The sequence below is a fragment of the Lithobates pipiens genome, unplaced genomic scaffold, assembly GCF_037356315.1.
Source record: "Lithobates pipiens isolate NorthernLeopardFrog02 unplaced genomic scaffold, aLitPip1_a1.2 Scaffold_16, whole genome shotgun sequence".
Taxonomy (NCBI): Eukaryota; Metazoa; Chordata; class Amphibia; order Anura; family Ranidae; genus Lithobates; species Lithobates pipiens.
In genome coordinates this window covers 200,439,492-200,452,371 of record NW_027507748.1, presented here as the reverse complement: position 1 = coordinate 200,452,371, position 12,880 = coordinate 200,439,492, and the positions used below count along the sequence as shown (strand labels likewise).

Here is a 12,880-nt window from a genome sequence, read left to right as displayed (position 1 = left end):
ATGAAATTTCCTGAAATGATCACTAAGCTAAAACAGCTTTTTCACAAAAACTGTAAAAGATATCAAACTGAAAAGATATAGCCAGATATCTGAACATTTTGTGAACATTTTAAAGTTTGTTTGGCGTCTGTAGGTGAAAGTATGACGGTATGAAAGGTAGGTGAAAGTATGAAGGAGCTGAAACTTTTGGGAGCGGAAGAAGATTTTAAGGATTTGAACCATGCTCTCATTCACTTCAATGTTCAAAAAAAGTGTTAAAAAGCTTAATATTTTAAAAAGTATAAATAGTAGAAAAAAAGTTGAAGTCCCATCATTAGCTGAAAGAACATTTTAAAAGTTTAATGGTTTTAATTGCTGAAAGTATGCAGAAGTTAGGCGGAGCCAAAAAGGTTTGGAATAATAAAATAAAAAAATTAATAAATAAAAACGAATAACAATAGTGGGACTGCAAAAGCATTCCCACTAATTAGAGGGATAATAGATGCAGTGATGATTGACTAAAACAAAGTTGCATCCTGTCAATGCTCAACGAGTTTCGTGTAAAGACACTTCATCAGATGGTTGACCGATGGGCTGAGCCTACATCCTAAAAAGACAGTAAAGTGGAGAAGGAACTCCCCCTTATGGGACTTTAATGGCCCAAGTAGTAGTACACAAAGAGTATGTAAAAGTAACAAAAGAAAAAAGCCACGCACATACATAAATACTGTAAATAAAATTAAATATAAACACCTAGGAGTGATTAATTGATTGCAATAGTAGTGAAAAAAGTTGATCTACCCCTCTAATAAATCAAACATACCATAATTTATAAAAAGAATTATAAATAACAAGTGTTAATAATGAAATTCAAAAAATCCCAGTGAAGTGATAAAGTCCAATAAATGAAAAATAGTCCAGTGAAAACTTAAATACCAAAAGGCAAGCAATTTCATGCCCATAGTCAATCTCCACAGCACCTCCTCAGACCATGATCACAGTAGGCTCCCTTATTGAATGAAACAGGCCAGGACCGTCAACAGCAGCACGTGAAGCAGAAAGGCAGTACTCGGGATTCCAGGGAAGTGGAAAGAAGAATAGAAAGCAGTAAAAACTCCCATTAAAAATGCCGGCCTGCATGCAATTGCCCGTCCAACCTATGCTGTATTGCTATGACGTCAGCGTGTCTGCCACCCGATGTACGTTTCGTCGTAAAGACTTATTCGCGGGGACGGTCTTTTTTATGACGAAACGTACGTTGGGTGTCAGACTCTGTTATAAGTACCTGTGTGCCTCTTGTGGCTGTGCTTTATCCTATGCTGGTCTTGCTGGTTGCTCACTGCTGTTTCCATCTGAAGGCTTCTGGCTGCACCAATCAGATCGTTATTGGGACATGGCTGTCTGGTTTTACAAAATCACTCTGTGGCTGTGACATGTGCTTGCATTTATTTTGGCAACGTATATAGAAACAAAATTGCTCTACACACCCCTAAAGAAGGAGTTTCCTGAAACACATCGGGTGTGATCCGTGCGACTTGCTGTGGTGACCTTATCACGGTAGTCCCTGGACCTCTCTAGAGTTTTTTTTTATTCTTCTGTTTTTTGCTTTATCTATGCAATTCAGATGTCTATAGCCACCTATTGATTCAAATTTGAATTGTTTATATTTCAATAAATTTTGTATACTCCTTTTACACACTTTGTGTACTACTACTTGATTACTTACATGGGACTGGGAAACAGGGGTATGTGATACTGCATTTGAAAGGAACCGCTGGGATAGGTCGTCTGTCCTGGGAGCTGAGGAAGCTAAACCATGCACTGTGCGAACACCCAAGGAATTTGTTTCTCCATACAGTGCATGTGGTGACACAGAGTGGGACTCCAGAGGAGTCTGTGAAAAAAGGGTTGTATTATGAAGAACTCTCATGATGTGAACCAAGTGAGAACCAGTGGGGGGAAGATATTGTGAAGGTAGTGAAAGAAGACCAAAGATTACCATTAAGAGCCATAGATTATGTTTCATTGAGATATGTTTCATTGGTTTAGAGATGAAGGCATATATTACCATATGTATGCCTCAGTTAAAGTCCCAATTTCCCCCCTTCCCCCTCTATACAATAAAATAAAGATAAATTGCTTGATCTTGATTTTGGTCTCAGAGCCCTTCTGCAGGTACAAACAACAAATACCACATCTTGTTTGGCTGTATTTCTCCTGTGGATCACAGAAGTGCAGTTTGTTCTTGTGACCCGTTTTTAGAGCTGGTCCACTGACAGCCTGAGCCAGCCGCTCTCACCCCCTGCACCTCCCAGCGCTCCAGTTGGAGCATGGGGGGGGGGGGGCAGGCTTAGCAGATTTCGGTGACTGACAGGCACCAGCTCTCTGCTCATGGAGAACTGAGCAATCAGCGATCTTTGATCATTCAGTTCTCAATCTTAAAGCCAGCGAGTTACCGATGCTGCACCCACCCAGGTAAGTATGATTCCTAAAAGGAAAAAAAAAACAACCCATACTTCTTTTAAGTATGTCTGCTAGAGGGGAGATGCACAGTGTGTGATGTTCTTGTGGATAGAGAGCCAATGACAGTTGGCATTATATTGTGCGACAGGGTCATGTGAATCATAAGAGTGGCTAAACTGAATTGTGAGAGCGTGGTTGACTACTGGAATATGGTAGATATGCTTACTAAATAGCCCATTTTATTCAGGCCAGCAGTGAGTATCGCTCAGTCCATGGGACAGGCTACCACCAAGAATTCAATGTCAGAGTGAAGTTAAAGCAGAAATAAACTCTCTCAATCAATATTACCCATTTTTAATCCTAATGCTGCTGGCATTAATTTTCTATAAATGGCTAGTAAGGCAGATAATAGTTACTTGTTTTTTGGGGGTTTTTTTTGTTTTTGCTTTTTTGTTTCTTCAGTTGGTTCCTGGCCTAGGCCAAAATGAAGTCGTACATCCCATGGGCTTTTTTTTTTATCTGGGAGAGAAACTTTCCCAGCTAATCACACCCACCTGCCTGCATGCCTGGGTGAGTTTTCTTTAATTAAAATAAATGAATGGTGTTTTCAGTTTGTGGTACTCAGTTAGGTTCTGCCATTACTTTTAAGCAGCTAACATACTGCCTGTTTTTTCAGTGATAGTAAATCCAAGATAATGAAGGGGATCTGTTTACTGGTTTCACTTTTATTGTCACTAGCTGAGGGTGTTCCAGAATATTCACTTTACGTCACGTCAGAGCATTCACGTTACTTTTCCTCTGTAGTAGTCACTTATCATAGATTTATTGTAGAACAGTGTTTTACCTAATGCATATTTACATTCCACTGAGTTCTAATTTGTATAATTGTAAAGTGATTTAACGGCAACGTTAATTTATGTCAATTTTCCCACACTGTTCTGATTTTAAACATCACTCTGGAAAACCTGTATTTTGAATTTCTACAGGAAATTACATCTTTCAGAATCACTGTTCTAGAATAAAATAAGTTCAAATAGCATGACTGTATTTTATTTTGCAAGAATCATTGCATGTTAGAAAATTAAAACCTTGCATCAAAGTACTGTGCATGTAAGAATTGGTTTCTGCTTGCCATATATAGTTATTGCTCGAAGGTCATTTAGTTTTCAATGTCTACCAAATTGCTTAAAACTTATAATGTCAAATTATTTTATTTACCAAAGGTAATAATTAGAACTACTAATGTTCTTATGTGTCAGGTATGATAGAGTATCAAGTAAGGTAAATTGTTCTTTACTTTGCAGTCTGAGTTAGCCAGTAAAATTCTATTTTTTCTACTTCACTGTTCACACAGCTCCTTCCTTTTCAAATTGGCTAAAAATGTAGAATTCACCAATCCCATATAGGATGAGGGTCAATGGGTTCCGAACAAAGTGAACGGTGCTTGATATTCTCATGGGGACTGCAAATTAAAAAACATTTTACACAAGGACTCCTCTTATAACTGTTTCCAATTATGTGAATTTTGTGTCAAGGTCTTTTAGAAGGTTCCAGTGAAAAAAATTACCTTGTAATTACCTCTTCTGCTGCCTGCAGTAATGCATACATGTGTATGCTCCGGTAAGACAGCAGAATTGCCAACACCCTAATTTATAAATGTTTAGCCAACGCGTTAGTACACGACTGGCAGTGCTAGACTTTAAAGGTGCCCTTATGTTTTGAGAAGGTATTTAGATGTGCTTTTATATGGCCACATGCCCATAATATGGCAGTGACATTGACTAAATATGGGCATGTGTCTGCGTAATGACACTGATGTCACCAGTATCCCACCTCTTTGTTTATGCGAACTGCGGGGTGGAAAATGTCTCTGCCTGTGGATGATTGGACCCAAAAAAGAGCAGCTTTGAAGATTAGAAAGACATAAGTTCAGAGGATGTCCAAACTCATCTCTAGCAGTGATCAAAGTTTTTCTAACTTTGTCATACCGCTATTTTCACAGATATTTGTTGGTTTTTGATAACCGTATGAGCTGATAGATTTGAAAGCATCAGCTGATCTACATGAAAACGGTCTATGGGAATCTTTAAACTTAGAGAAATTGGTTTCTACAAAACAGGGACGAATAGGCCTATCTGTGTTATACAGCGAACTAGGTTTCTCAGTGTATGTACTTGTTTTACACAGAGAAGCATAGTATGCATACTTGTTGGTGCAGAGGGCTACTTAAAGCCAGCTGAAGACGGACTGAAATTTGTCCGGTTCAGTAGGAACCGGACAAATTTCACTTCACTCATGGGCAGGCTGGTTGTACTGAAGGCGATCTGTCCACTGCCTTCAGTACATCAAGTCTGGCAGGTTTTTTAATAATAATTCAGTAATAATTGCCCACTGATGTGTTGATGAAGGATTTAAGCAATTTGTTTTTTTTCCTTCAACCCATAGTTCAAGGCAAGAAAATTGCCTAATGTATGGACCAGCCTTAGTAACCATTTTTTACTTGTATGTTTCACCTTCTGACATTCTTCCGCCACTAGTGATCCCCACATATTTAGCATTTTGTCCTAAGTGTTATGATTACAAAATGTCAGAGCTGATATTTGTAATTTTGCACATCTCTGCTTTCAGACAGTATAAAAAAAATTGATGGGCATGTACACGATACATTGTATCTCCTGTGCACTGCTACATATACAAACAGAAGTCTAGAGACTGTATATGCAGGTAGATAGATATTCAGTTATTTTAATTAAGTCCTTGATAAATACTGCAATCCAACTGACAAAATATGTAAAAATGTAACATTAATAAATTATAATAAAAGTGGTCATACAAGGGTGTGGGAATTAGCATTTTGCTTGAGCCTCTATCACTGTTAGATGACTGATCAATGATGCTATATCTTTCTGCAGCAGGACTTGCTAATGTGTTGGCTTTTTTTCTTTTTAGTTTTTGATCAATTAGATCTAGTCACTTATGAAGAAGTAGTGAAACTGCCTGCCTTTAAAAGGAAAACACTAGTACTTCTAGGTAATGTATTCTGCCTGAAGTTGTTGTTCTTGTATCTTGTATGAAACAAATTGTAATCTTGACTTTTAATTCTTTTGATAGGTGCACATGGTGTTGGTAGACGACACATAAAGAATACACTAATTACTAAACATCCTGACAGATTTGCTTACCCTATCCCTCGTAAGTACTGTTATTTTATAAAATATTGAGTGATTTATTGGAACAATAGAGATTAAAGAGTACTTGTGTCAGATACCACCTGCTTAAAAGAAAACCCAGTCACTAAAATCTTCTATAATGGGCATAACCACTGGTTTCCGGGGGCGATTTGTTTATTTTTAACGTGCTTGTTAAAATCTGCAATTTTTTTGTTAGAAATTACTTTTAAAGCAGAGACCTTGCAGAAAAAAGTGGTGGTAGTTGCAATGTGTTTTATGTTGCACAATATTTGTGATGCTGTATTTATCAAATGCATATTTTCAGGAAAAATACACTAAAATGAGTTTTAGTGCAAATGGAATATTATAGCCATTTTTTAATAAAATATAAAAGAAGATGGGGGTGCTTTCACTTTTTTTTTTTTATTTATTTTTTTATTTACATGTACACTTTTTTTTAGCTTTACATTTAGTTTTAGCTTTTTCTTTAGGCAAAGTTATTGCTATTACAAGGGGTGATTGAATTTGGAAGGTGTCAGGTCATCTTTGTGGAGACATCTGTTGAACCAACAATGTCCCCCCTGCTCTCCACTACAGCTACTCAAGTACAGATCATGCTTCAATAGGTGCATTCTGGGCTACAGTAGCTGACGAATGACAGCTGTGAACCCAGAAGCAACATAATGCTTGCCACTTCATGGTTCATTAATCACAGGGGGATCATTGGAGCAACAGGAGAGCCTGGAAACCACCACGGGCGCCTCATAAGTGATCATTTTTATCTGAGAACCCTTCACTCACTCTAAAAATCAACACCAAGCTCTCATGGCTGCAGCATCCGTGAGCTTGCTTTAACTCCTTATATAGGCTCTTTGTGAATGTACTTTGGTAGACAAGGGATTAATGCATTTGCAGCCCTTTCACTCTTATTTGGTTCTTGGGACTCGGCTGATCACCAATCCAAGTAAGGGACCAGTCCCGGCCCCTTACCACATGATCAGCTGTCAGCCAATGACAGCTGATCACGTGTGTAAACAAAAGTTCGGTAATGGGCTTTTTTTTCTCCTCACTCTGACAGCATGAGGAGAAAAAAAAGCCAATTACTGGCTTATGCTCAAGGGACACCAGTCCAGACGAGGAAGGAGGCACATCTGCCGCCTCCTCTGCCTGCAAGTGCCACCTGTCATTGCCCACAGTGCCCATGAGTGCCACCTATCAATGCCCCCCAGTGGTGCCCGTCAGTGCCACCTAGCAGTGCTGCCTTTCAGTTTAACCTATTAGTGCCCATCACTGCCAGCTATCAGTGCCACCTATTAGTGCCACTTCTCAGTGCCCACCAATGCCACCTATCAATGCCCTTCAGTGCCACCTATCAGTGCCCACCAGTGCCACCCATCGGTGCCCATCAGTGCAGCCTCATCAGTGTCAGTGTCAGTGTCACATCAATGAAGGAGAAAAATTACCGGTTTGCAAAATTTTATAACAAAATATAAAAAAACTGTAATTTTTATTTTATTTTTAAATTTGATCTTTTTAAAAACTTTTAACAAAAAATAAAAACCGCAGAGGTGATCAAATACTACCAAAAGAAAGCTCTATTTGTGGGGAAAAAAATCATAAAATGTAATTTTGAATACAGTGTTGTATTGTTGTTCATAGTGCATCAGTGCTGAAAGCTGGTCTGGACAGGAGGGGGGTTTAAGTGCCCAGTAAGAAAGTGGTTAAAGCTTAAATCTGAATGAGCCCCAGCTTTTCGCAAGTTAAAGGCTACACTTCTATGCATCATTTTGCATCTAAATAACTTTAGAAAGTGATTTTATACTTATCCTTGGATAAAATGTGGTAAGTTGCGTTTGTTACTAGACTGTTAATTACAGAAGCACTATAATCTTTTTCTGGATTGATGTAAATGTGTCTTCACCAGACTTAATGAGACCTCTTGAACATTCATTCACTCAGTTCATCCCACTGTTTGACTGAGTATAACATGCCTTTCTTATAAGCCTTAACTTACTAAGGTTTTCAACAGTATTTCTCAATCATTGTCAATCTATGGTTTGCATTAAACTGTGTGTCCAAGCATTATCCAGTTTAATTTTAAGCCTCCCTCTCTAAATCATGTTCCAACGTTATTTTTACTTGTTCCTGTAACAAGACACAGCTTTTATTACTTGCTGTGTCATTAGCAACCCTGTAAAATTCCTGCTGTGGCAGCTGCTTGAATCTCAGTTCCTGTGGACATAGGCATGCTCCCAGGACTACATCTTCAAAGAGCAATTTTCCTGTCACTGTGTGAGGGCAGGCTCTTAGGCCTCATGCACACTGGTTTATTGAAACTGCTGTATCTCCTGACAGGGGAAAATCAGCATTAAAAGCTCATCCTAAGCTGTGTTTTTTTTATTTTCAAACCACTTTAGCAGTGTTTGGGTGTTTTTTTATCAGCCAGAATTTGTATTTATTCTGGCCTTTGAAATGAATAAATGCTGAAGTTCTAAACACACCTAGCGTTTAGGCATGTTTAGACACAATTGACGAGTTTTAAGACCAAAAGCTCTGAGAGTTTTAACTGGCTCTAAACTTTTCTGCTCCTAACCTCATATAAAAGCCTATTTGTGCATAGGCACATAGGCTTTTATTGAGGTGTGTTCAGGAGCTTAGGTAAAAAAATGTTAAAAGCCCCAAAGATGTCAGTTTAGGAGTAGCAGTGTGCAATGAGGCCTTATATGTAAAGGCAGCTGCATTGTTTGCTTGGAAATAAATCAATATATGCATATAGAGTGAGACAACGAGGGGTCAGGATTGCTGAAGTTCTGTAGTTCAGCAGGCAGGGCTGACAAAGCAGTTTGGGGTTTTAGTTGGTTATATTTAGTTGGTTATATGCCATTACTTTCAGGTGACTGGACACTGCAAAAGCTTTGATGGGAACTGCCATTTTTTACCCATTAACCCTGCTCACTCTGTGAGGCTCAATATGTTTGCCTTGGGTGATGGAGCCCTTTTCCTATTGGAGCAGTTTTATTTGATTTTTTTTTCATCAGCTTTCCTTCTTCCTTTGACCAACACTTCTATCAAGATCTGACTGCTTATCACCTTATAGCTCACTAGCAGTTTCAGAATCTGTTGGTTGACCTTGATATGCAACTTAGGAACCGCACCCAGACCCCGCAAAATCCAGCCTGTCATGTTTGCTTTGGGCACAGAATCATACTCCCCTTGGTGTGCAAGTGAGTTAGCCACAGGTGCTGTCCAGGACCATGGCCTATTCCTATGGCACCCAAAGACCCCTTCGGGCTTTCCATACATACATAGTTACATAGTAGGCGAGGTTGAAAAAAAGACACAAGTCCATCAAGTCTAACCTATGCGTGTGATTTTATGTCAGTATTACATTGTATTATCCCTGTACGTTGTGGTCGTTCAGATGCTTATCTAATAGTTTTTTTTTTTTAAATGATTGATGCTCCCTGCTGAAATTACTGCCTGTGGAAGGGAATTCTACATCCTTACCGCTCTTACAGTAAAGAACCGTTTAAGGTTAAAATGCTTTTCTTCTAATTTTAGTGAATGGCTGCGTGTCTTATTAAATTCCCTTACGCCGTTAAGTTTGATCACTATTGTGGGGTCACCAGTATGGTATTTGTACATTGAAATCATATCCCCTCTCAAGCGTCTCTTCTCCAGAGAGAACAAGTTAAGTGCTCGTTACCTTTCCTCATAACTTATGTCCTCCAGACCCTTTATTCGTTTTTTTGCCCTTCTCTGGACTCTCTCCAGTTCCAGCACATGCTTCCTGAGGACTGGTGCCCAGATGTGGACAGCATACTCCAGGTGCGGCCTGATCAAAATCCTGTAGAGTGGGAAAATTATAATTTTATCTCTGGAATTACTGTATTTATCGGCGTATAACATGCACTTTTTCCCCCTTAAAATATTTTAAGGGGGTAAATTGTATGTGTGTGTTATATGCCGATATAGACTGCCACGGAGGGGGAGGTGGGAAAGAGCACCGCCGAAATATACAGAGCTGAATCTCCTGTGTACTCGACTCGGCTTGCAGTCACGCCCAGTCCCTCCCCCCCTGGACGGCTCCTAGCATTGACGTTCCAGAATTTGACAGTTATGTCCATCATAGGATCCGGGCCAGGGGAGGGCACTGGGCGTGACACCGAATACCCAGGAGAGACCTGGCTCTGTCTGTTCCAACAATGGCAGGACTGCAGATGGGCCCTGATCAGGCTGCAATAATGGGCAAGGCTGCAGATGGGCACTGATCAGGCTACAATGGTGGGCAAAGCTGCAGATGGGCACTGATCAGGCTGCAATGATGGGCAAGGCTGCAGATGGCTACTGATCAGGCTGCAATGATGGGCAATGGTGAGGCTGCAGATGGGCACTGATGAGGCTGCAGTGATGAGCGATGGCGAGGCTGCAGATGGGCACTGATCAGGCTGCAGTGATGGGCAATGATGAGGCTGCAGATAGACACTGATTAGGCTTCATTAATGGGCAATGGTGAGGCTGCAGATGGGCACTGACCCGTATTTTGCTTCAAAATTCTTTCTGTAAAATGTAAGTGTCCCCCCCCCCCCCCCCCCAAAACTTCTCTCTTAAAATTAAGGTGCGTGTTATACGCCGATAAATACGGTAATCCCCTTTTAATGCATGCCAATATTCTGTTTGCTGTGCTTGCAGTAGCTTGGCATTGCATGCCATTGCTGAGCCTGTCATCTACTAGGACCCCCAGGTCCTTTTTCCATCCTGGATTCCCTCAGAGGTTCTCCCCCCAGTGAGTAGATTGCATTCATATTTTTGCCACCCAAATGCATTATTTTACCTTTTTCCACGTTAAACCTAATTTGCCATAGAGTTGTCCATCCCATAAATTTGTTCAGAACTTCTTGCAAAGTTTCCACATCCTGTGGAGAAGTTATTGCCCTGCTTAGCTTAGTATCATCCGCAAATACAGAGATTGAACAGCTTATCCCACCATCCAGGTCGTTTGTGAATAAATTAAATAGGATTGGTCGCAGGACAGAACCCTGGGGGACCCCACTTTCCACATTGGACCATTCCGAGTACTCCCCATTAATCACTACCCTCTGAGCTCACCACTGTAGCCAGTTTTCAATCCATGTACTCGCCTTATGGTCCATGCCAACTGACCTTACTTTGTACAGTAAACGTTTATGGGGAATTGTATCAAATACTTTAGCAAAATCCAGATATGCCATTTCTACGGGCCTTCCTTTAGGCTGGATTCACACCTATGCATTTTTAGTGCTTTTTGCATTTTATAGATTTGCACAACAGAAAGTGTTTCATAGGAAACCATGGTGAATGGACTAGTGCAAAACACTAAAAATGCATAGGTGGGAATCCAGCCTTATCTAGATAGCAGCTCACCTCATAGAAGGTTAATAGATTGGTTTACAAGAACGATTCTTCATGAATCCATGCTGAATACTGTGAACTATACCATTGTCATTACTAAAACCTTGTATATAGTCCCTTATTATCCCCTCCAAGAGCTTGCATACAATTGATGTTAGGCTAATTCGTGTGTAATTCCCAGGAATGTATCTCAGCCCATTTTTAAATATTCATGCTATATTGGTTTTTCTCCAATCAGCTGGTACCATTCTAGTCAATAGACTGTTCGTAAAAATTAGGAACAATGGTCTGGCAATTACTTGACGGAGTTCCTTAAGGACCCTCGGGTGCAGGCCATCTGGTTCTGGTGACTTATTAATGTTAAGTTTTTCAAGTCTATTTCTAATTCTGTCCTCTGTTAGCCATGAGGATGCTTCCTGTGATGTGTCATGAGTATAAACATTGCAGTTTTGGTTACTGAAGCCCCCGATTGCCTCGAGAAGAATAAATTCAATATTTGCCATCTCTCCATCCTTAGTAACCAGATTACCATCATCATTCTTTATGGGACCAATATGATCTGACCTTCCTTTCTTACTAATTATGTACTTAAAGAATTTCTTGGGATTTTTCTTGCTCTCCTCCGCTATGTGCCTTTCCTGTTCCATCTTAGACTCCCTGATTGCACCCTTACATTTGTAGTTGCATTCTTTGTAAAGTTGTAATGCTGATGATGATCCCTCAGCCTTGTATTTTTTTAAAGGCCTTCTCCTTTGCTTTTATATGCATTTTTACTTTGGAGTTAAGCCACCCAGGACTTTTATTAGCTCTTTATTTCCCGATGGGATGCACTGGCTAATGCCCTTAATTAATATGCTCTTAAAACATACCCTTTTCTCCTCCGTGTCCTTTGTGCGTAAGATTTTATCCCAATTTGTGTTTTCTAGCAAGGCTCATAGTTTAGGGAAGTGGCTTTTTTTAAATTCAGTGTCCTTATGTCCTATGTTTCCTATCACTTCCCATCCTTGCCACTAATCCAAATTGTGATAGGCGGTCCGCCTCCTCCCTCTAGTTAGGGGGCCTATAGCATACTCCCAGTATTACTTTCCCCTTAGTTTCATCCCCTTGCAGCTCTACCCATAAGTATTCCTCCTCCCTTGCTCCCTTAGTGATGTCATCTCTCACAGTTACTTCTACATCCTTTTTGATATAAAGTCATACCCCACCCCTTTTTTTACCCCCTCTCTTCCTGCGATATAGTGAATACCCTTGAATGGTTGCCAGACAGTCATGAAAGCTGTTGAACCAAGTCTATGAAATGCTTACAAAATCAAAATCCTCCATGTATAACAGTAGCTCTAGTTCTCCCATCTTTTGTGGTTTAAGCCAGTCGCATACAGTCTCCTTATTGGGTGTTCTGAGGTTGCAGATAGGACTTGTTGCTACACTTACCTCGGGTTTAGGTGCGTTAGTCAACCTACCATTTAATGCCCCCCAATACTACCCTCTGGAATATGTTCCGCACTGACTATCTCTACCTCTGGTCCCTCCCCCCTGTCACCTAGTTTAAAAGCCCATCTAACTTTTCTGCAAGTGAGTTAGCCCATCTAAACTTCACAGCAGATCTGCACCCTCCTCCATGACATGTCCATGACAGCTGAGGCCTGAACATTATATGGGACTAGTGATGTTGGTAAAGTTTTCTCCGTTTTTTAAATACCAGTTACTGGTTAAACAAAGGTTGTTGGATTATTACCTGGATATGTTATAGATACTACACTATGGGGTTTATTTACTAAAGGCAAATACACTTAGCACTACAAATACACTTGGAAGTGCAGTCACTGTAGATCCGAGGGGGACATGCAAAGAAAATAAAAAACGGTGTTTAGCTTGCA

The 12,880-nt window shown here is 40.1% G+C and overlaps 1 protein-coding gene across 16 annotated transcripts in view; it reads left to right on the top strand.

Annotated features, from left to right (window-relative positions):
• Positions 1-12,880, top strand: part of CASK (calcium/calmodulin dependent serine protein kinase) — a 486,621-nt gene that overhangs the window by 458,172 nt on the left and 15,569 nt on the right. For 11 of the 16 annotated variants that reach the window (XM_077480896.1, XM_077480905.1, XM_077480906.1 and 8 more), the window contains 2 exons: positions 5,392-5,472; positions 5,554-5,634. In XM_077480896.1, coding sequence (XP_077337022.1) covers positions 5,392-5,472; positions 5,554-5,634 — 162 coding nt within the window. The remainder of the gene's footprint in view (positions 1-5,391; positions 5,473-5,553; positions 5,635-12,880) is intronic. The other 5 variants (XM_077480904.1, XM_077480902.1, XM_077480893.1 and 2 more) reach the window with 1 other exon arrangement.